Raw genomic sequence first — 22,785 nt, 5'->3', positions numbered from 1 at the left:
AAATAATTATGTATGTGAGAATTAATTACATAGCCTCCACTGATTATTTACCTGTTGTGATAGGAGCTAGAATTAAAATGAAGAAGCTGGGTTTACTGTTCTTTCCCTTATGTTCTTGTCCCAGATAAACAGAAGGAAAGAAGTAAAGCTCATAAATCACCTGTGTTTTGCTCATATTGATTTATTTTTTTAGCTATGAACTCATTCTTTCAAAGGTGAGCTTTGCAAACTTATTTTCTTTGCAAACTTATTTTCAACAAAGTCCACTTTAGTAATTTTCCAAGAAAGAAATGTCTGGACATTATCCCTATCCTACGATCCCAACAGTCTGATCTGCCCTTCAACAAGTCCAAGTGCTGGGTGCTGCATTTTGGCCACAACAATCCCATGCAGTGCTACAGGCTGGGGTCGGAGTGGCTGGAGAGCTGCCAAACAGAGAGGGACCTGGGGGTACTGATTGACAGCTGACCGAATATGAGCCAGCAGTGTGTCCAGGTGGCCAAGAAGGCCAATGATGCCCTGGCCTGCATCAAGAATAGTGTGGCCAGCAGGAGCAGGGAAGTCATTCTGTCCCTGTACTCAGCACTGGTGAGGCCACACCTTCAGTACTGTGTTCAGTTCTGGGCCCCTCAATTTAAGAAGGATATTGAGACTCTTGAACATGTCTTGAACTGATACTACGATACTATGATACTATGTCCAGAAAAGGGCAGCGAGGATGGAGAGGCCTCAAGCACAAGACCTACGAGGAGAGGCTGAGGGAGCTGGGATTGTTTAGCCTGGAGAAGAGGAGGCTCAGGGGAGACCTTATCGCTCTCTACAACTACCTGAAGGGAGATTGGAGCCAGGTGTGAGTTGGTCTCTTCTCCCAGGCAACCAGCACCAGAACAAGAGGACACAGTCTCAAGCTGCAACAGGGGAGGTTTAGGCTAGATGTTAGGAAGTTCTTCACAGAAAGAGTGATTTGCCATTGGAATGTGCTGCCCAGGGAGGTGGTGGAGTCACCGCCTGGAGGTGTTTAGGAAGAGACTGGATGGGGTGCTTGGTGCCATGGTTTAGTTGATTAGATGGTGTTGGGTGATAGGTTGGACTCAATGATCTTGAAGGTCTTTTCCAACTGGTTAATTCTATTCTATCCTAATTCTATTCTAAGACTGCCAAATGTAGTAATAGTGCACTGACATGTAGCTGCCTAGCTCAAAAATTTCCTTTATTGGGACTAAAGCTTCCCTGGCTCATTGTTGGTATTAGGATGTTCAGTAAACTTTCCTTCTGATCAAAATAAACAAATTCCCTTGAAAAAATACATACCAAGTACATTAGCTGTACACTGGAGAATTCCTGAGACATCCTCAGTTTCTTCATTGCCAGAGCAGTCTGTATAGGAGCATCTGTTTGATATATTGTGAAAGTTCTTCTCTGCATCCCTGTAACTACAGTTAAAGGTAAAACAAACAAAAAAAGGTAAAAAAATTATAGCATCTCCTTATAAATGCAAGGTCAATAAATGTCTTTCACAAGTGATAGTAAAGGATGTCTTAGTGTTCCTTATTTCCTCTGTCTTCTCCCCTCCATCACCCTCTTTCTGTTAGTGGATTATCACACACAGATGACACAGCATTATTAGCCAATTATCTCAAGTACTATATTAGAATCTGGAGTATTACCTCTGATGAGAACGAAGACGTAAGGAAAAAAACAGTACAAAAGGGCTAAGGCATGAGGAAAGGCTACCACACATATCTGTCATCCCAACTGGGGTGCTGTCTATAACAAAGCTGTGCTGTAAACTCCAAGCAATGTGTTTGTGAAGCAGTGCTGAGTACTTAATACGAATAATAAATCTACACTGTCCAGTTCTGGGCCCCTCAGTTTAGGAAAGATGTTGAGTGGCTGGAATGCGTCCAGAGAAGGGCAACAAAGCTGGGGAGTGGAATAAATAGGATAGGATAGGATAGGATAGGATAGGATAGGATAGGATAGGATAGGATAGGCTAGGCTAGGCTAGAATAGAATAGACCTTCAAGATCATTGCATCCAACACCATCTAATCAAATAACTGATGGCACCAAGCAAGGTATTGAAGAGGATGGGGCCCAGCAATGATTCCTGGCTGCCAGCGGCACTCTGCAGCACCACAAAAACTCCACCTGCGTTGGCCGGGAATCGAACCCGGGTCAACTGCTTGGAAGGCAGCTATGCTCACCACTATACCACCAACGCTCCATGAACTGGAGCACACACCCTATGAGGAAAGGCTGAGGGAGCTGGGGCTGCTTAGCCTGGAGAAAAGGAGGTTCAGGGAAGACCTCATTGCTCTCTACACCTGAAGGGAGGTTGTAGCCAGTTGGCAGCTGCTCTCTTCTCCCAGGCAACCAGCACCAGAACAAGAGGACACAGTCTCAAGCTGTGCCGGGGAGGTTTAGGCTGAATGTTAGGAAGAAGTTCTTCACAGAAAGAGTGATTGGCCTTTGGAATGGGCTGCCCAGGGAGGTGGTGGAGTCACCATCATTGGAGGTGTTTAAGAGAACACTGGATGGGGCACTTGGTGCCATGGTTTAGTTGATTAGATGGTGTTGGATGATAGGTTGGACTCGATGATCTCAAAGGTCTTTTCAAACCTGGTTAATTCTATTTTATTCTATCCTATCCTATTCTATTCTATTCTGTTAGCAGTACAGGTATAAACCACAACTTTCTCTATGGATTATCTTCTGAAAAGATCTCAGCAGTAAAAAAGATGTCAAGCTGCCACTCAGTATGCTATTATGAATAAAGTTTGCGGTATAGCATGTTGAAGAAAAAATGAAAAAGAATCCCACCACAGATGAAAGGCACAGAGCTACTGTCTGAGCAGCAAGAAAGTGGCAACCATCTGAATTATTTTAATTTAGTTCTGCTGGGCTTTTTATTCCTTAATCCAACAGAAACAGAACAGAAGATGAAACTATGTATAAAACAAAGCTTTACAAGGGTGATAATGAGCATAGAAGAGAGAATAATAAGAAGGGAGAAAATATTGCAGCAAAGTGATAATGCATTTGGCAAAATACACAACTAATTCAGCTCAAGGCAAAGAGAAAAGCTTTTCTAATGAGTATTTCATTAATGGTTTTGTTATGCTGTCACACTTTGTTTGTACTTCATAAATCACAAATAGCAGTTTTAAGGATTGGACTTTTCATTTGGTCAATGTCTGCAAAATCTCGCACCTGGGTGGCCATCACCTGTGAAAAAGGAAATTAAAGGATTCACAGCTGCACACCTCTGGAAGGTCCCTTCCAACCCTGATTCTATGATCAGGTTACCTCCCCCAACAGGGAAACTGATGGAGTGAAGTATATTGGGAAGAGGGAGCTCATACGGTGGCTGGAAAGCTGCCTGGTGGAAAAGGACCTGTCAGTGTTGGTTGAAAACCAGCTGAATATGAGCCAGCAGTGTGCCCAGGTGGCCAAGAAGGCCAACAGCATCCTGGCCTGTATCAGGAATAGTGTGACCAGCAGGAGTAGGGAAGTGATTGTGCTCCCATACTCAGCACTGGGAAGGCCACACTTTAAATACTGCATTCAGTTTTTGTAAAGCACTGAAACAGGCTGCACAGGGAAGCGGCTGAGTCACCATCCCTGAAGATATTTATAGAGGCGTAGACACGGTGCTTAAGGACATGGTTTAGTGGTGGTCTTGGCAGCACTAGGTTTACAACTGGATTTGATGATCTTAAAGGTTTTTTCCAAACTCTCTTGACTAAGATGGGAGATTTGATGAACATTTATGTTATATGGGTATCAGCACACAGCTGCTCATGGAGCGGGCTGCTGGGGGCATTGTGAGGAGAGGCCAAGGCTGCCCCATGCCAGACACAACCAGTTCCAGCTCACTCCAACAGCCCCACTGCAGGGCATAGCTGTGCCCAGTAGCCAAGTGGGTGGTGCCTCTGGGAAAATGAATTTAGAAAAAGGTAAAGCATCTCATAGAGGGGTGAGGAGTGATGAAAATAACTGAGAGAAACAGCCCTGCAAACAGTGGGGCAGAGATTCCCCTGTAACCCTTGGAGAAGACCATGGTGAAGCAGGCTGTCCTCCTGCAGCCCATAGAGGACCATGGTTTAGCAGAGAAACACCTGCTGTCTGTGGAGAGCCCCTACAGTGGAGATGGCAGATGTGCACTGAAAGAAGCTGCAGCCTGTGGAAAGCCTGTGCCAGAGCGGGAGAACAGTATGAAGAGGTTAGGGCAGCAGAGAGTATTTGTTGTGGACTAGCCACAAACCCCATCTCCATCCTTCTGTGCCACTTGGGGCAGGAGAAGGTAGAGGAGTCATGAGTGTCTCATCCCACAAGCTCCTGTCACCTTATTTTCTCTCCCTGTCCTGTTGAGGAGGAGAGAGAGAGCAGAACAGCTGTGTAGGGGTCTGAAAGCTGGCCAAGGTCAATCCACCACTGTGTGTATCAACAGTAAAGATCATGGGGTAGGACAAATATTGGACACCTGATAGAGACAGATGTTACTTCAACCAACTCATACTGATGCTCAATAAACTGAGTCAGTGTTACCATTAATTCACAGGAATTACAGCTTTTCAGGGTCCTGATTTAAACTTTGTCCATTAAAAAAGCACATCTAAGCCACATGTGGCCATAAATAAAAAGCTGCACTGTTACTGCACACATTCTCCTCAAGGCACTGTATCATCTTCTCAAGTCTCCTAATGTGAGACTTCAAACAGTTTTTTTTTCAGTAAATGAAAAACTTTGCAGCCAGAAGGCATTTCCCATGGCTTGCCTCACAGCAGACATCACAACTACCTGCTGAGACTGGCTCCCAAGCTGCCCTCAGGTGCAAGCCAGACTGTTCAGGTTGCAGGTATCACCCACCAAGCTAAGGCTGCCGGCGAATTTTAACCAAACGTTGAGCAATCAGGAAGGACAATTCCCTCCAGTGCACTAAGGTTTGAAACTATGTCATAAATTCTAAAAAACACCCTCAATGCAGCTTAGGAAAAAAATAAATTAAGGGGGGGGGGGGGGAAAAAAAGCTCTTCCATCTGGGTAATTAAATTCACAGGACAGCATTCTTCATTTGTCATGTAGCACAAACATTTAATGGCTACAGTCATGCAGCCATTGTGTTCTGTGATAGGAAAAGGAACTTATCTGTGACAGCAAAATACTTGCATGATTAAGGGAAATACTTGTGCAGATAAGGGAAAGGTTGAAAAGAGATTATTTTCATCAACAGAAGAACACCTTGCGTTTTCATAATGACAGCTGCTGTTACTTGCTTTTCATTCGTCACTCATGTACTCATTTCCCCAAGGAACTCCTAGGAGGTGGCTTGCAGCCCTGCTTGTGCAAAATCCTGGAGGTATATAACTGTGTATGCATGCAACAAGGACTGATGCAGTGCTACAGGCTGGGGTCAGAGTGGATGGAGAGCACCCAGGCAGAAAGGGACCCTGGGCGTGCTGGCTGATAGTAGGCTGAACATGAGCCTGCAGTGTGCCCAGGCGGCCAAGAAGGCCAATGGCATCCTGGCCTGGATCAGGAATAGTGTGGCCAGCAGGAGCAGGGAAGTCATTCTGCCCCTGTACTCAGCACTGGTTAGGCCACACCTTGAGTAACTGTGTCCAGTTTTGGGCCCCTCAATTTAAAGAAGGATACTGAGACACTTGAACACATCCAGAGAAGGGCAACAAAACTGGTGAGAGGCCTTGAGCACAAGCCCTATGAGGAGAGGCTGAGGGAGCTGGGATTGTTTAGCCTGGAGAAGAGGAAGCTCGGGGGAGACCTTATTGCTCTCTACAACTGAAGGGAGCTTGTAGCCAGGTGTGAGTTGGTCTCTTCTCCCAGACAACCAACACCAGAACAAGAGGACACAGTCTCAAGCTGCACCAGGGGAGGTTTAGGCTGGATGTTAGGAAGATGTTCTTCACAGAAAGAGTGATTGGCCATTGGAATGAGCTGCCCAGGGAGGTGGTGGACTCACCATCACTGGAGGTGTTTAGGAAGAGACTGGATGGGGTGCTTGGTGCCCTGATTTAGGTGATTAGATGGTGTTGGATGACAGGTTGGACTCAATGATCTTGAAGGTCTTTTCCAACCTGGTCTGGTCTATTCTATTCTATTCTATTCTATTCTATTCTATTCTATTCTATTCTATTCTATTCTACCCTATCCTATCCTACTCTATCCTACTCTATTCTAAAATTTGAAAGGTTCAGACCTCCACTTCTTGAGCCATGCTCTGATGGGATGTCATGGAAGCAAGACTGAACAGTAGTTTATCATTAATGTCCACAACATGCTTACTTACTCCAGAGCATCTCCAAGCATTTGAGAAAAAAACAAAACAAAAAAAAAAAAGCAAAGCTTGTCATGCAAGGCTATGACTTGAGCAAAACATTACCATGCACCTTTCCCTACCTCACTTTAACACTTACCCGATAACTTGATGCTCGAAATACTGCAGCGTCCTTTGAAGAGTTTGCTGAATGGTCTGAGGCTATGGAAGAATAATTTTAAAAAAAATTGTAAGATCAGGGAAGCACAGGACAGTTTGATTAACAGATCTGCTAACATGTAATTTTTCTCCAGTTTCCTCCTCCTCCTCTTCTCCCTGCCTGATGCTCATCACAGCGATGGATATGAAGTATTATTCATTTCTTGTAAGTTACTTTGCCATTGAAATAGGAAGGCATCTTACGATGTGACATACTCAGCACTGGTTAGGCCACACCTTGAGTACTGGGTCCAGTTCTGGGCCTCTCAATTTAAGGACATTGAGACTCTTGAACATGTCCAGAGAAGGGCAACAAGGATGGAGAGGCCTCAAGCACAAGCCCTGTGAGGAGAGGCGGAGGGAGCTGGGATTGTTTGGCCTGGAGAAGAGGAGGCTTAGGGGAGACCTTATTGCTGTCTATAACTCCCTGAAGGGAGGATGGAGCCAGGAGGGAGTTGGTCTCTTCTTCCAGGCAACCAGCACCAGAACAAGAGGACACAGTCCCAAGCTGTGCCAGGGGAGTTTTAGGCTCAAGGTGAGGAGAAAGTTCTTCACAGAAAGAGTGATTTGCCATTGGAATGTGCGGCCCAGGGAGGTGGTGGAGTCGCCATCCCTGGCGGTGTTCAAAAGGGGACTGGACATGGCATTTGGTGCCATAGTCTAGTAGTCATGAGGTGCTGGGTGACAGGTTGGACTTGATGATCTCTGAGGTCTTTTCCAACCTTATTGACCCTGTGATTCTATGACAATGCTGCTTACAAGATTGGATGTGCCTAAGGACGGACTCACTTTGCTGTTAGCCCAAGTACAGATTGGTCTGTAGTTTCCTGGACCCTCCTTGTTCTTTTTGACACTGGGTGGGATGTTTGTCTTTTTCTTAGTCATCAAGCACCTCTCCTGATTGCCCTAAGAGGGGAGTTTTCCAACCTTCATCCCTGCATGCTTAAGTAATGTCTCAACAGTCCTCCAGGGCATCCTAACCCCACTTCCAACTTCTGTAGACATATGATGGTGTTACTGCCTTTGAGCAAATGAGTTATTCTTGTGCTTTGACAAAGGTGTGAAAGCATCCATGACAATGAGCCAGCTTACCCTACAGGCTTGTTGCCCATTGGATGTTGTCAAGAATATCTATGAAGGAGACAAAGTCTGCCCTCCTGAAGTATGAGATTGTGATTCCACATCTTTCTTTTTTTTTTCCACTTTCCCGCTTCTCTAATTTTTTGAACTCCAGCATCTGACAATCACTGTAGCCCAGGCTGTCCTGAGCCCTTATACCTTCAACCACTTATCTGGAGCATTAGTACCAGCACAGTATCCCTGCTTTGACAGCTCACTGATCACCTGTATTAAGGAATTGTCTTCAGCACACTACAAAAATCTCCTGTTTTACTTGTGCTCAGACCTATTGCCCTTCTAGTGGATTCTGAGTTGACTAAAGTTCCTCTTGAGCACCAAAGCCTGCTATTTTGAGGCTTTATCCAGCTGTCTAAAGGCTTCCTCTGTTCTTCCTTCTTGAGCATCCAGTGTGTAGCAGACCTGCCACCACACTACCTCTGCTCATCTGTCCTCTGCTCCTGACCCACATGCTCTGGGCCAGCTTGCCCTGTCCAAAGGCATGCACTACTGCCACCTCTTTGCATGGAGTGTCGTCCCTGCTCCTCAATTTCCCAGCTTATCCTTCCTGAAAAGTTTGTGTCCACCTCCTGCAGCACTCCCATACTGAGAGTCACTCCACACAAAGATGTGTGCAGTCCCACAGGAAGTCCAAGCTCAGCAGCAGCATGGGAAATTTTAATGCCACCTGTTTGCTCCCCATGCTGCCTACACTTCAGCACAGGCACTTAAGGTGAGTTCCCAGTCACACTGCTTTCATGAGATGTGCATAAGTTTTTTTCCATCTTATTGTTCCCCTGATATGTCAATGGTCTCCCTTCTCTTTACAGGTTGAAACTCATTCCCCAACAAGCATAAAGATCTCCTCACAAGGTTTTGCACTATGCTGGCAAAGACACCCTTACCTCATTTTGTCAGAGTGCCCCAAGCTCATGAAGCCAAATGCCCTGCCAGCCACACATCCAGGGGCTGCCTTACTAGAGGTGTCTGCTCCAACTAGAGCCTTTCCCCCTTGCCAGAAGCATCAGCTAGGCAACCATATCCATTGCTCTTGTACTCAAAGCCGTGTAGTCACTGATAGACTCAAGGTTTCCTCTGACTGTATCGTTGGTGCCCACATGGATGAACAGTAGTGGTGACAGTTAAAGCTGCTTGCTTGGCAAACCTTCACAGGCAGCAAGGCAAGCTGGCAGATGAGTGTTTCTGTCTCCTCAGGAGTGTTTCTAATATCACCCTCCTTTTCTTGAAGCTTTATCCCAAAGGAGGTCATGTCTCCCACCTCCTCTCAGGCACTGTACCTGACCTGTAACTTCTGAACCACAAGTGGCCTTAGTTGTGTTGTCAGAAGTAACAAACCTACAGCCTCCTCCACCTCAGGAGTTTCCACTCTTGACCCTCCAGTGTTATCCCTGTGTTTCTCTCCTTACTTTCCAGATGGAGTTCAAATTCTTGTCTCTGCAAGGCCTCTGGAAAGACCTGTGAATCCTCCTTGATTCATAGTCTGTTCACTATCACTACTGCAGCTCTTCCACCTAGCACCTCAGTGCCATAACCAGAGCACACTGCTGCTGCACACCAGCAGGCCGCAATCCAAACCACGGCAGCACTGCCATGACAGCTTTGTGGCTCCATCAGCCATTGCAGTTTGCAAGATGCACTTGTGGAGAAATCTGCCATTCTTGATAGATCTCACCCTGCTCTCCAGTAGTGCAAAACTAGACCAAGACCTGAGGTTAGAGTAACAGTTCTTTAAAAGCACTTTTTTGACTACCTGGATAAAATCTTTATGAAGATATTCATCTAAATTAACTTGAAGTATTCCAGATTTTTTTTAACTCCACTTCCTTGGACAAAGGATTCCACTTCAAACATTGTATACATATTTTTCCATTTTTTGAGTTTAATTGTCCCTTCTTTTAACTTCATTGCCTCCAGTTCTGGAGACAAAGGAAAGAGGACTTCCACTTTAATTGCATCCCTTGTTATAAATGTCTTTCCTGGGGCAATCAAATCTAAGCTTTCCAATGTTCTCAGAGGACAGAGAGTTCAGCCTGTTTCAAAGTCATTTTCTTTTGCCTCTAAGAGGTCTTTCATTTGCAGCACCTTCAGATAAGGAGTAGAACTCATCTACCCAACTGTAGAAACCCAGAATCATTCATTTCATTCTATGCTGACATCTAATACATGCCTGAGGACTGAGTCTTCAGCAATACCCATTTCCTTCTTTTGTCTAGAAAAGATGTTGAGTGATCACTTTAGACATTGAGTGATCACTTTAGACACAGACATCCTTAAAATTTTTGAGGATAGACAAACCCCACCCTGACATTACAAAACTGTACATATAGTGCCCCAAACATAAATGCAGTTTCAATCCTCTACCCCATTCCCTTTGCATCTCAAGATAGCCAGGTAGAATTAGTGAAGGAAGGGACTGTATGGAACAGGGATTGAACAGGGAAGGCCAATGCAAAAAAGGAGTCAGATACAGTTTCTCCTTAACCCTAACAAGGCTTCAGAGACTTTTTTCTAGTAAAACTGTGTCCAGTTCTGGGGCCCCCAATTTAAGAAGGACATTGAGACTCTTGAACATGTCCAGAGAAGGGCAATGAGGCTGGTGAGAGGCCTCGAGCACAAGCCCTACGAGGAAAGGCTGAGGGAGCTGGGGTTGTTTAGCCTGGAGAAGAGGAGGCTCAGGGGAGACCTTATTGCCTTCTACAACTACCTGAAGGGTGGTTGTAGCCAGGAGGGGTTTGGTCTCTTCTCCCAGGCAACCAGCGCCAGAACAAGAGGACACAGTCTCAAGCTGTGCCAGGGGAAGTTTAGGCTGGAGGTGAGGAGAAAGTTCTTCACAGCAAGAGTCATTAGAGTTATGCCCAGGGAGGTGGTGGAGTCACCGTCCCTGGAGGTGTTCAAGAGGGGACTGGACATGGCACTTGGTGCCATGGTCTAGCAGTCATGAGGTCTTGGGTGACAGGTTGGACTTGATGATCTTTGAGGTCTTTTCCAACCTTATTGATTCCATGATTCTCTGAAAAGCTAAGTGGCTTGTAGCTAAGTGGCTCGTAGCTGAGCTTCAGGAGCACTTCAGCAATCACACTTTCAAAAACTTGCGTGCTTAAAATTTTAGACATGAAAATTGAAGCACTGAAAAGCCTAACAGTCTAGAAACCAAATTTTCTTCAAGAAGTCCATCAGGTCAGGGAGCTCCCCCAGACTCTCGTGCCCTAGGAGCCGTTAGTCCTTGCTACATGAATCCAACACTTCTGCATCCTGGAGAGGCAAGCTACCACAGACCTCAGGAAAATCAGCATTTTGATGCGGAAAGTTTTACGTGCTTCAAATTTGTAGTGTTCAATCACTAACTCAGCAGATGTGTAAGATTTTAATTGCTGTTTTCACTGCTGGTGATCATTCATTGATGAAAAACATTTTCTTTTTTTTTTTTTTTTTTTTCCATATTTCAGAACCAATTTTAGTCAAGTCTCTGTGCGCAGGTGACTACAGATCTCTCAGCACACGAGTAGGTGTGCACCTGGCCCACCTACAAGGAAATAAATGGCAAAATAATAATTTTCATGTCCTGCTTGGTTTGGGATTTTTAAAATATTTACTCCATGATCATGAAAGAAGTGTGGAAAACTGCTCTTTTCCCATCCTTCCACAATACTGATGTTGAAGAGGCTGTAAACAAAGAATCGAGGCTACAGCTAAAGACAAACATTTATCAAGATGCCCAAATGCCAAAGTGTGGCAACCAAGCAATTTGAAGTTACAGCAGTTCTGTAACATACCTTGACAGGGTGCTTGACTTGACAGGGTGCTTGGTTACATGGGTTAGTTGATTAGGTGGTGTTGGGTGATAGGTTGGACGCGATGATCTTGAAGGTCTCTTCCAACCTGGTTTATTCTATTCTATTCTATAATTAATTGCTACCAAAGAAAAGCAAAACTGAAAACCAGAGGAAGGCTCCTCTGGCATCCAAGAATTCTCTGATGATTCAGAAAAGAGCAAAGTTCCCTAGCGGGTCCTGCACAGTCAGGATATACCCCTGTCCCCTTCCCAATAGCTGAAGAATGGAATGAAAAGGCACAAACAGAAATCAGAGATGGCAAAGCAGAGCCTCAATATAAGCAATTAGTTGAATTATTTCTTAAACCATCTTTGGCAGTTTAATAGTGCCTTTGATTCTAAACCTTTAGGGTGCACTTTCTTCCCTGCAACTGTATGAGCTAAAAATGTATTATTTTTTCACTTCATGAAAATCAGCTTCCTGAGTCCAGAAGTCTGTGATTTGAATAAGCAGCAACTGCTTGCAGGCCTCCATGACTAGCACCACATTTGGTATCAAGAGAGGAAGAATGCCCAGGAGAAGACTAAGTAGAATTGCTGACAGCTGGAGGCAAAACAAGCTGCCCTGTAACAGCTCACAATAATCCAGACTAGACTGAGCGAGGGCACAACACCTGAGCTCAGAACCACCCATCACCTAAACCTGAGACTACTGTGATCCTCAGTTCATGCAGACTGGAGCACTCTTCAGACAGAAATACTGGTGCACATTAAAGAAAATACCTTAATCTAATAAGTAGCATTGAGACAAAGAATTTTACCCAGTATTATTTCATGGCAATAACAAGGCTAACACTGAAGAAATAAAGCAGACCTAAATAATAATTAGATATTATAACTCCCACATCTCCAGCTACCTTTCAACTAGAAGAATCACAGACATTACAGATGGAAATTGCCTATTAGATGCTCTAGTCTAATTCCTTGACAGTGAAGGATAAATATCTCAGAGTGCTATCCATTATAATACTGGCTGGAATCACTTTGTTCATCTTGGAATTTCAGCCATGCCTGGATGGGAATCATAGAATCAATAAGGTTGGAAAAGACCTCAAAGATTAGGGATAGAAGATCTGTTCTGTGCTGCAGAAAGAGTGTATCCAGTAGGTGAGAACAGATGATCTACTGCTAATGCTACCTGTTCACTGTTTAATACAACCCACATCTACTACACAAAATCATCAGTGCTACTCTAGCAAATAGGAAATGAAAGGCTTCACATATCAGTCCTTCACAAAGAACTGCTTCTGCTGGGATATAACAAACCCAATTTCCTCAGTATAACTAGATGTAATTTCATATGCAGAGCAACAAAGATGTTTATCCCTCTGAGACCCATAAAGAAACCATAGGTTTTTTGTTGTTATTATTATGTCTTCATTTTGAAACCTGGCTTGAGAGCTTACAAGCAGACACATCTAGAAGGAATTTGGGTACGAGATGAAATTATTTCTTTAAGTGTTTTATAGCAGCCTTTAGCACTAGCACAAGAAGTAGAAAGAAAGAGAGGGTTTTCCCCTAGGTTAACGTTGTCAGTACAAAGTACACTGGACTGTTGTGAAGTGCCAATTGTCTCTGCTCAAGCAATTGCAAATAAAGGACATTCACTTCCATTCTGGTGAAGTCCTGACTGCACGCTGCTGTTTAGGGGCATATACTGATGATCATCATGTTCCCTTTTACTTCCCAAAGTCTTTCTCCTTATTTACACCTGGACACTTGGGCCAGGAGACAGGCAGTGTAAAATAACTGAGATCAATTTTGTAGGATTAACATCGGTGCTGCCACACTCTGGTTTGTCAGCCAGCAGCTGAGATCTGCCTGTGGGCAGAACTGATCCCCAGTGGGAACGCACTCTCTGCTTCCAGGCAGCAAATATGCCTGCAATGTATGAATTTTTACAGGACACATTTTTTTTTTCCAGGCACTGTAGAGAAGTCAAGATTTCAGCCTGGAACTATGAAAACATAAAGCAAGCAACTATTACCATGATCAGTCTAAGCACTAGATGTCAAACATTCAAACTCACCCTAAAAATAATAGGTCAATACAATGCTTCAGGCTCTCCAGTGAAGCTAAACTGATTTTTTTAAATATTTTATTTGCTGAGGGTGAAGTTCCCTTGCAATGAGATGTTGTTTACTGAACAAGACAAACAAATAAAACCCACCACGATGCTCATACTGGCAACGTTTTCCAGGATGTTTGTGTTTAAGGCACCACAGCTCTGCTCCATGCCATGAAATAGCAGATTGACTGGCTATGGACTGCTCCTTTGCCCTTGTGTACTAATGGCTTTTCTTTCTGCTAAGCTGAAAGATATTGGGCAAAAGTATCATCCTTTAGAAAAACCTCATCCTGTTTGCCTGATGGAATTAGAAATTAAAGCCTTTCTCATGAGATGTGCCTGTCTTCACCATTTTCATGCTCTTTTAGCTTCACACCCTCATTCCTGAGAAGGATACCACTCACATAAAGCTCATGCAGCCACAGCTATTAAGTGAATAAGCTCATCAGACTGCTGATACGGTCAACATTTGGCATTGCCTTACTTCATTGAGAAAGAGAGAAGTTATTCCTGTAGCAGCAGCAGAGCTTAGATATTCCTGATGGGTTAACGTGAGTCATAAGGAGCTCAGAATACTTGTGCAAAAGTTATTTTCCAAAATCTCAGGTAAAAATCAGTTTGTTAACTCTAGCAGTAACAACTAGTTATTGCTACTGAAAAGAGCAGCTATTCCTTGAGTGGAAGTTGCAGAGGTTTATGATGTAGAGGTTCAATTTGAGCTGCTATATTGCAACTTCTCCATCAAAACCCCACCTCCGCTCACTGGAGGATTCACTTGCAATTAAGCAATTTGAAGTCAGAGCAGTTCTGCGACATAAAGTAATAGCCTACACACTAACCTAAACAACTACCTTTAGGTTCACTTTTCTGTTATTGTCAGGAAACAGGCTGTATTCATAGACAATTCTTAAATTCAGACCATTTAGCAGCAGCCTGTTGCGGCTTCCAAAATTAATCGGGGGAAAAAAACGTCCTTGCTTTTAACGTGTCTTCAACTGGGCCTTTAAAGAATAGCAGGAATAATTCTGAATGAAGACAGAAGTACAGCAGGAGTGTTTTTCACTTAACAATGTTTATAGTTCAAGAGATACATTACATAGGCCATTCAGAAAACAAAATGAAACGGAAATGGAAGTCGGTTTAGTGCTGCGTCGTGCTGTAATTCCAGAAAGATCAGTACAGCACTTGGGGGGTACACAACCTCCTCTGAATGCATGCTTGGCCACTCACAGCTCCTTGAGGGTAGCCCATGCCCCTCAAATGGGAGCAAAGCATTTTCACTTTTCAAATCAACGACAGTTTTTCTTTGTTTCCCTGATTTTGCTTCTATTTGCAGCCTGGCATTGGATACAAGTCAAGATAGAACTGGAGCAAATGCAAAACCTGCTGCAAGGAACTGGAATTCAGTAAGTTACTAAATCACGTTTCTACAGAATACAACTGTGGCCCATACAGCAGAGCTCTTAAGGGCAGGGGAAAAAATTATCTATGTTAATAATGAATAGCAAATAGTACCATCACCCCTAGTTATAATTAATCAGAATTTATGTCACTGTGAGCATAAAATTCACCCTTTAAAATGGAACACTACAAGAAAGCTGGAATCACAAGGCAAATATATTGTTGAATTTGCTTGTGATGTACATATAATTATTGCAGTTGATTTCCTAAAAGTCATAAATCAATGTCCCTACTGGGTTCCCAGCTTTTCATTATTTATCTCTAAAACCCTAAAGTCGGCTCAGTGAGAGAGTTGCCTACTAGTTTTGACAGCAACTGGATCCAACTCCAAATTTCTCTGAGAGAGTAGGTAACTAAAGCTCCTCTGATGGCAGTTCAGCAGAAGAACAAAAGGGACATCTTTGCCAAGTCAGGAAAATTGCTAAGCAATATATTAGAGTGAACAGGAGCTGCCTACACAATTTCAGGCTCAGCTTTGTAAGGACATCACAGGGGTGAAGGTTGTGAGAGGGCAGAACCGGGGATGGGGTGATAGTCATGGAGCACTCTTGGCCATGATCTTGCGAGCTAAAGGACTCACAAGAACTGAGTGTGGGCAATGCCTGGAGTTTACTACAACGACCAGCTAAGTTTGGTTCCACAAACCATCATCTTCACACTCAGGTGCTGAGTGCAGCCCCAGCCTGGGCACAGTTCCCCCATCTCTTTGGGCTGTTGGTGCCCAGCTGTGCCCAGTCAACCTTCCTGCTGTCAGTGCCCCTGTTTCTCAGCAAAACTCTGGGGGCAACAGAGCACCAATTCAATGTGACATTCAGCATATGTATGCTTAGCCTGTCAGAGTGCGAGTGTGACAAAGCGCTGCCTCTCTTAAATTGTTGCTGCCCTGCTGCTCTGCCTCCCTGACCAATGAATGCTGCATTCCTGACCTTCCCCAGCACTCCATACTCGTCAATGCCAACAGTAGGGTACATACAGAGGTTTACTCTTCTTCCTCATTACCACACACTTTTCCCCTAAATATGCAGCTGTTTTGGTGGGAGATGAGCTCCTTCATCCTTCTAGTTCTAGCTGTTAGAGAAGAGAGGGTTTGGGGTAAGCAAGTTCCAGATGAACAGTGTCTATCCTTCAACCATCCAGGTATGTCAGGAAACATCTACAAACCCACAGAAAGATAAAAATGCCCCTGTGGTGATTGATGATCAGACCCCTGCACTCTCTAGTGCACAGGAAAAAATCTCTAAAGAATGTATTTAAGAGAAAAGTTGGGAAATCATAAGTGCTGGGAAGTGCTAAAAACTGTTCTCCAGGAGCAAACAGGAGAGGGTGGATTAAATGTTGCAATACAGCAAGGTTCACCTTTTTTTTTTTCCCCACAGTTCCACAAAAAGTAGTATTTGTGCAAGGTCACATTCAGCTAAGATTTGAGCTGAAACTCGATGGAAAGCAATACAAAATGCAGCACCTTATTTTCACTGCGTTTTAGATAAAATATATCAAATATTGCATTACTGCATTTCACTCTACAGAAACTCCATTGATGGTTGTCACAGAGGTACTAACTCATTAATTGCACAGCAGATGTTATCATTTTCATACACATTTTTATACTACAACCCATCAGACCTAGCCTACTTGTACAGCGTTCTTGCTGCTCTGCCCCACAGACAGAGCTCTTGTTCATCTCCTTCCACCTTCAGATGCTCTTTCCTGCTCAGTTTGAGGGTTTTCACATCCCCAGACCAGCTCTGGATAGCCCCTTCTACTGCCACACTGAAAGATCATCCCAGAGATCTCTCTCTGCATGCCACAGCAGTATCAAACACACACAGAATTTTTTTCCCCAGTGAAAACACACACAGAGAAAAATATTTTACTCAGTATTTCAATCCTAGCCATCGTCAAAGTAAAGCACAAAATTAAGTCTAACTATAAAGATAAGGAACCTGTGGCATCCTCCAGCACCAGGGTGGGGACAAATTGCTGCAGCATTCATGTTGGAAAGGAAAATATTAAGCTATTGCAAGCAATATACTTAGCATACACACTCACACATATTTGGACTTACATAAATGTGTGTTTACAAACTTAACAGAGACCCATATCTATAGAATCATGGAATGAAAACCTATCTCTATCTGTAGCAAACGTATTAAAGCTATTTGTTCAGAAAGAATGCAAGTCAGTGCACTCTTCAGACTTGCTGTTTGATTTTTACAAGTAATGGAAATGAATCCCATTTGACACTAATTTTAAAGGCAGGGAATTTTTTTGTCTTTTTACTTCTAATTAAAGTTATTCCTGATTTATATTAGTAGCTGTGCAAGATTAATCAAAGCGCTAGACATATGGTAACTGGGCTTGTTGGAAGAAGACACTAATTCAGTACCAACAAACAGATTCTCAATAAGAAAGGAAGGCACCAAAGTAACAATCCACCTTAACAGCGATTTCTTGGAGTGAAAAATGAAAAGACAGGGGACTCAACCCTTCTCTTATACTATGATTGTGACAGCATGACTTCTGGGACTTAATGACATCGATTTATGCCAAAATGCGTAAGATGAGAGCGAAGCATTAGTTGTGATGCCAAGATAAAAAGGCAATTTTTAAGCAGTATGTACCACATATAAAAATGCTTTTAAATCACAGCTTTTTCCTAGTAAGGGTTGCTACAATTATCTCCCCAAAAAGCCACGGAAGCTGTAGTTTGGGACATCAAAACCAGGACGGATGAAATTTTTGCACTCTTAAATTTACCTGAGAGGATGAAGGAAAGGTGACTATAAGACTTACTAATGTTTCCCTAATGTCAAAGAACGTGAGTATTTTAAGCAACAATTTATCCAAGCTATGAAACCATAATTGTCTTTGAGAGCAATTCAATACAAGAGGGAACAGTCAAAGCTGGGAAAACACAAATACTAAGGTTATCTAAAAATACTGCACTGAGCTACTTCACCATACTTCAAATATTTTGAGTAACACATGCTCTAATTATACTGCTGTATTATTATCAAATTAAATAGCTACCTTTTTTTTTTTTCCTTTGGTACTAAAACAAGACAGGTCACCAGAGATAATATCTATTAATATCAGTATTACAAGACCAGATTCCCAGCAGAGAGGGAGGGAAATCAATGAGAAAGAAAAGTCTTAACTGAAACCGGATGACCATTAGCTATGTGATGCACTGCTAACTTCTCCCACTACACAGCTTGTCTGCTTCCACACAGGCAGTTCAATAAACACACACCAAAAAAAAAAGCAAAGGGGATGTTGAAAACATAGTAAGTGGATAGCTGATGGTCGTGAGGCTCATAAGGAATTTCCAAGGTTGGGTAATAATATGCAAAAAGATGATCCAAAGCCGCAACAGCAAATAAGCATTATTTTACAGGTTAAGGCTACTTGTTGCAGTTAATGTTTTATACTTTAACCGATTGAAATGTCTGAGCCCAAACAAGCAATCAGTTGCAGCCGAAATTTTACGAGGCAAATGTAGTGATGCTCACAGAGGTGTCTATAGAGCACACCACAGTCATACAGAAAAGCTGGAGACAATCCTATTTTCTATGAATCAACTGTAACTCCAACTATTTCAGCCTGGCAAAGCGGTATCAGCATACGTTATGGGTTGTACCCAAATTCACTCCCTATTTTAACATCAGCAAGGCTTCATTGCTCCTCAACTACAGGCATAGCTATCCAGATAATCTTAAATCACGGATTTCACTGTACACTTTGAAGAAACTTATTTCCCAGGAATGCCGGCGCATCTGGGAGGGACAGGGAAATCTGTTGCTGAAAGATTTCTGAACACAAAGTCGAAACTTTTTGTTTTACCTTGTTCAGTATGGAAAAGCCATCTAAATATATAAAGTTCACATTTTCTCCGTGGTGAAGGAAGAAATGTGCATGGCATGCTTTTTATTTAAAAGCGTAGCTAGTACCGAGTAGCGATCAGCACTTCATGAATTTACGGGTTTAATTCAGAGAGGAAGTCGGCGAAAAGGATCAACCCAGCCAAAGCGGGAGGCAGCTGCCTGTCTTTGTGCCTCCCGACTCGATTTCCAGCACTGGGCTGGAAGATCTTTACTTCGTCGGGTCTACTGGGCTGGGGACACGCAGCTGGTGCGAGCACGAAAGGGCAGGGGGCTCCGGAGACCCACGGGGATGCCCGGCAGGAAGGCGCGGGCACCGCCGCCTCCTTTCCGACACCGACCCGAGCCTACGGAGCAGCGGCCAGCAGCTGCCCGGGGTCTGCGCGGCGCAGGGGGGCCGGGGCCGTGCGCGGCACACTCACCGCGGGGGCCGTCAGGCGGCGGATGCTCTCGCCCAGCGAGTCCAGGTTGACCCGCCGGCGGCGCGGAGCGCGGCGAGCCCCGGCGCTGGCCGCGGCGGCAGCGGCGGCGAAGGGGGTGTCGGCAGGGCCGGGGGGGGCTGCGGCTGCCATTCCAGCAGAGGCGGGACAGGGGACACTCGCCCTCCTCCTCGGGGCTGGTCTCCGGGCAGTCCGAGCCCAGCGAGCTGAAGGACTCCGAGGAGATCTTGCGGCGGGACATGGTGCCGCGGGGGCGGCGGCGGCTCGGCTCAGCGCGGGGCGGCGGGCAGCCGCGGCGGGCAGCGCCGAGCCGGGCGGCCGCGGGGGCAGCCGCCTCGCATGGCCGCGGGTACCCCTAGGCGGGAGGCGGCGGCAGAGCACCGCGCAGGGGCCGGCGCAACCGGCGCCGCTGCCCGGTTGAACGCTTCACCGCGTATGGCCGAGAGAGCGCAGCTGCTGCGCTGCGCCGCGCCGAACGGCTTTAAAGCGGCGGCTGCGGCGGCTGCTGCCCTCCTCTGCCTCGGCCGCCCGCCCTCGCTCTCCCCTCCCCCGGCTCCCTCGCTGCTCCGCCGGAGTCACGTGTTGTTTGGAGCCCTTTTCCCCCTCCTCCTCCTCCTCCCGCCTCCCCCCGGCCCCGCTCGCCGCCTGTCGCGCTCAGCCCCGCTAGCCGCGGCCGCCGCCCGGCCCCGCTACCCCGCGCCGGCAGGGTGATGCTGCCGGACGCCAGCACCGGCGGGGCGTGCCGACGGCTCCCCAGCGCTGCCGACTGCTGAGGAGGCGGGCAGCGCGCTCTGCTCTCCTCTCGGCGCTTTGGACTCAGGCGAGGAGAGAGCGGGAAAACGGTCTGGTATCCTCGCACGGCCCCGCAAGGAGCGGCGGTGTCCGCTCAGCGGGATAGGGGGCGCACCGGGGGCTCCCGCTGAGGCCGCCCCGGTACGCGCCGCCTTCGCCGTCCGGCCCTCGTGGTGCTGGACAGCTCCTTGCGGCCGCCGCGGCCCGGGAGAACGGCTGGAGGCGTCGGTCCTCAGTGCCCTTCTAGCCGCGTACAGCCAGCGAACTTTTGAGAATGGCTCTCGGGAAACTGAAGCTTAGGAAAGGAATCACGGCAAAAGCTGGGGAGGCTCGATGCTGCCAGTAGCTTGGAGAGACAAAAGTTCTTCTCATTTCATGCAAGAGCTGCTTTTGCTCACATTGCAGGTCATGTCCGAAAAAGAAGAAACTAAACTCATTGTCCTGTAGCAGTTCTGTGCAAAAGGAGAAGGGAGGGGTGTGGAGGACACAAAACAGAAGGTCTTGGACACAGGATGATATACCTTTGAAGACAATGCAAAGTGTCTCCTTCCCAACCCATTCAGTCAGTGTAAAGGCACCTCGGGAGTTTCATGGCAATAGAAATAATCCCACGTAGTCCTTCTCTGCAGAAAGGCTCCAAAGAAGTGTCACCTGAGCTGTAGTGGTTCATCCTATCATCATTGAAGACAGCTTGTCATTTTATCTACATTCAAGCAAAAGTTTAGAAAAGCAAGAATTTTAAGGACAGGTGCTACTCTACCTTTCCCCTGTATTACGACATATGATTTGCAGTCTTACCCTGTTACATGCCCAAGTGCAGCCTAAACAAGAAGCCGCTGGGCATACAGGGAAGATTCCCACAGGTATGAAGGAGGTTTTGAGCATGGCCTTATGCAGCATATAAGTGTCTGCTTTCAGAAAGAGCACAGGTTTGTGGCTGAGTGTGCTGCTTTTAACTAGGGCACAACAGCCCTTGACAGAGCATTGCATTCAGTGTCATCACTCCTGTTTGTCTTGGCTCACACAGGGTTTTTTGGGGGGGTTGTGGTTTGGTTTTTTTTTTTCTGTAGAAATATATATGGAGTAAGAGAAGCAATTAATCTCCTTTAGTATTGCCACAGTTTTTTAATATCATGGAGGGTTGAAGCCCATACCTTGAAAGGATGTGTAATAAAGCTGGTGTGGTCCATACTGCCTTCTGTTGCCTTATTAAATATCATATTTGAGATGCAAAGTCTTTGTTCTTTTGAGTCCTGGTGATGTCCTCAACAGTCCTAGGACAGAAGTCAGACATGACTTCACCTGCATTCTCAGATGAACCTCCAGATCTATTGTCCTCCTCTGTCTGCCCTTCTCCAGTGAGTATCAGCATCAATCAGTACCTGAGTTCAGCGGACAGTTACCCTGCCTTTTCCTTCTTCCCTTTAAAGAAATCCTCATTTAAACAGATTGTTTGAGACTTGCTTCACAAGCCCATGCCTGCTTTCCTGACTTTGAGGAATTTAGGGGTCTGGAATGTGCTAAATACTATCCCTAGCCCAGGATACTCTGTTATGATGTTAACTTTGTTACCATGCTTCAGTTTCCATTAAACTTGCTTCCTTCTTGTAGACCATATCATACAGTCCTCTAGGGAACCAAACTTCCGCTGGTTTCCTGGCTGATTCAGTGACAGTGACAACTGGGTAAGAGCCACACAGTTTGGTGTTGAAAATACAAATACATATTTATAAGTCTAAAATGCTAAAATACCAAGTGTCAGCTGTTTCCATGTGCAGTATTTCAGTTGTAGGGTAAGCAACTTGCTTGTAGGCATATTTGCATTTTATTCAGCACTAAGGAAAGATGGTTTGAGGATGACAAAACTGGCACTTTTTAAGCCTTCAGTTTCCTCTCAGAGTTTTAAGTAGCACTTCCCAATGCGACTTACCATTAGTATTTGACAGTATTCTTGAGTTACCCTTGCAGCATCAAAAATTCCTTTTTTTTCATGCCCCTCATGACCATATTACTTTTATGCCTATAATGTGATGACCCTGAAAGAGGAAAATAAGTTCTTTGCTTCAGTGACTGTTTTTGAGGTCAGGATTGTTATAACTGAATGCACACATATGCCAAACCAACTCTTTTCAAGAATGCAAAAGACATTTTCTTTCAGCATCTAGGTGATGAAGTTCACCACTTGGTAAAAAATGCAATTAACGCTTCAAGTCTTCTATTGCTCCAGCTGGAGCAGCACTTTGAGTAAACCTAGAATCAGAGTTGCTATTCACTGGTTGTTTCCCTCAGCAGCAATCTGTAAAATTCATGGAAGCAAGCCTGATACCTGCCTAGTCCAGTTACAAAGATGTCAGTAGTCTGCATACTGCAGACCGTCTGTTTGGGATTCATGATGTAAAATACATGGAATTGGGATAGAGGCACTACCTGGAGAAGAACCAAATACTCTAACAAGATGCCTTGTGCTAAACCAAAATGGACAGTAGAAAGATTCAAGATGATGCAGGTCCTGAAGGTGAGTCTGCTGATCCAATCCCTGGTTAATTATTCTTATTTTATTCCTCCTGATCCAGATAGAGCCTTGGCAAAAGCTAAATACCACAGAGGCTTGCTTCATCTGACAGTGAAATGCCTTTGAAAACACATAGATGTAGAGAGATACAGCACACGCGAGAACAA

General features: G+C 45.0%; 1 protein-coding gene and 1 non-coding gene across 2 annotated transcripts in view; both read right to left on the bottom strand.

The window, feature by feature from the left end:
• Window positions 1-19,817, bottom strand: part of GUCY1A2 (guanylate cyclase 1 soluble subunit alpha 2) — a 194,957-nt gene extending 175,140 nt beyond the window's left edge. The window contains 4 exon segments of the mRNA XM_068144850.1: window positions 1,312-1,433; window positions 6,437-6,498; window positions 19,297-19,431; window positions 19,433-19,817. Of these exon segments, the coding sequence (XP_068000951.1) occupies window positions 1,312-1,433; window positions 6,437-6,498; window positions 19,297-19,431; window positions 19,433-19,555 (442 nt within the window). The 5' untranslated portion in view covers window positions 19,556-19,817.
• On the bottom strand, window positions 2,152-2,223 carry TRNAG-UCC (transfer RNA glycine (anticodon UCC)). Its single transcript has one exon. It is a non-coding gene; the product is annotated as a tRNA-Gly (tRNA).
• Window positions 19,818-22,785: the final 2,968 nt, after the last annotated feature.

This window comes from Melanerpes formicivorus, unplaced genomic scaffold (genome assembly GCF_026170545.1).
Source record: "Melanerpes formicivorus ecotype bairdi unplaced genomic scaffold, bMelFor1.0.p_v2 SCAF_1, whole genome shotgun sequence".
In the NCBI taxonomy this organism is placed as follows: Eukaryota; Metazoa; Chordata; class Aves; order Piciformes; family Picidae; genus Melanerpes; species Melanerpes formicivorus.
The sequence above is the reverse complement of the archived record's forward strand: the minus strand, read 5'-3'. Positions and strand labels throughout refer to the sequence as shown.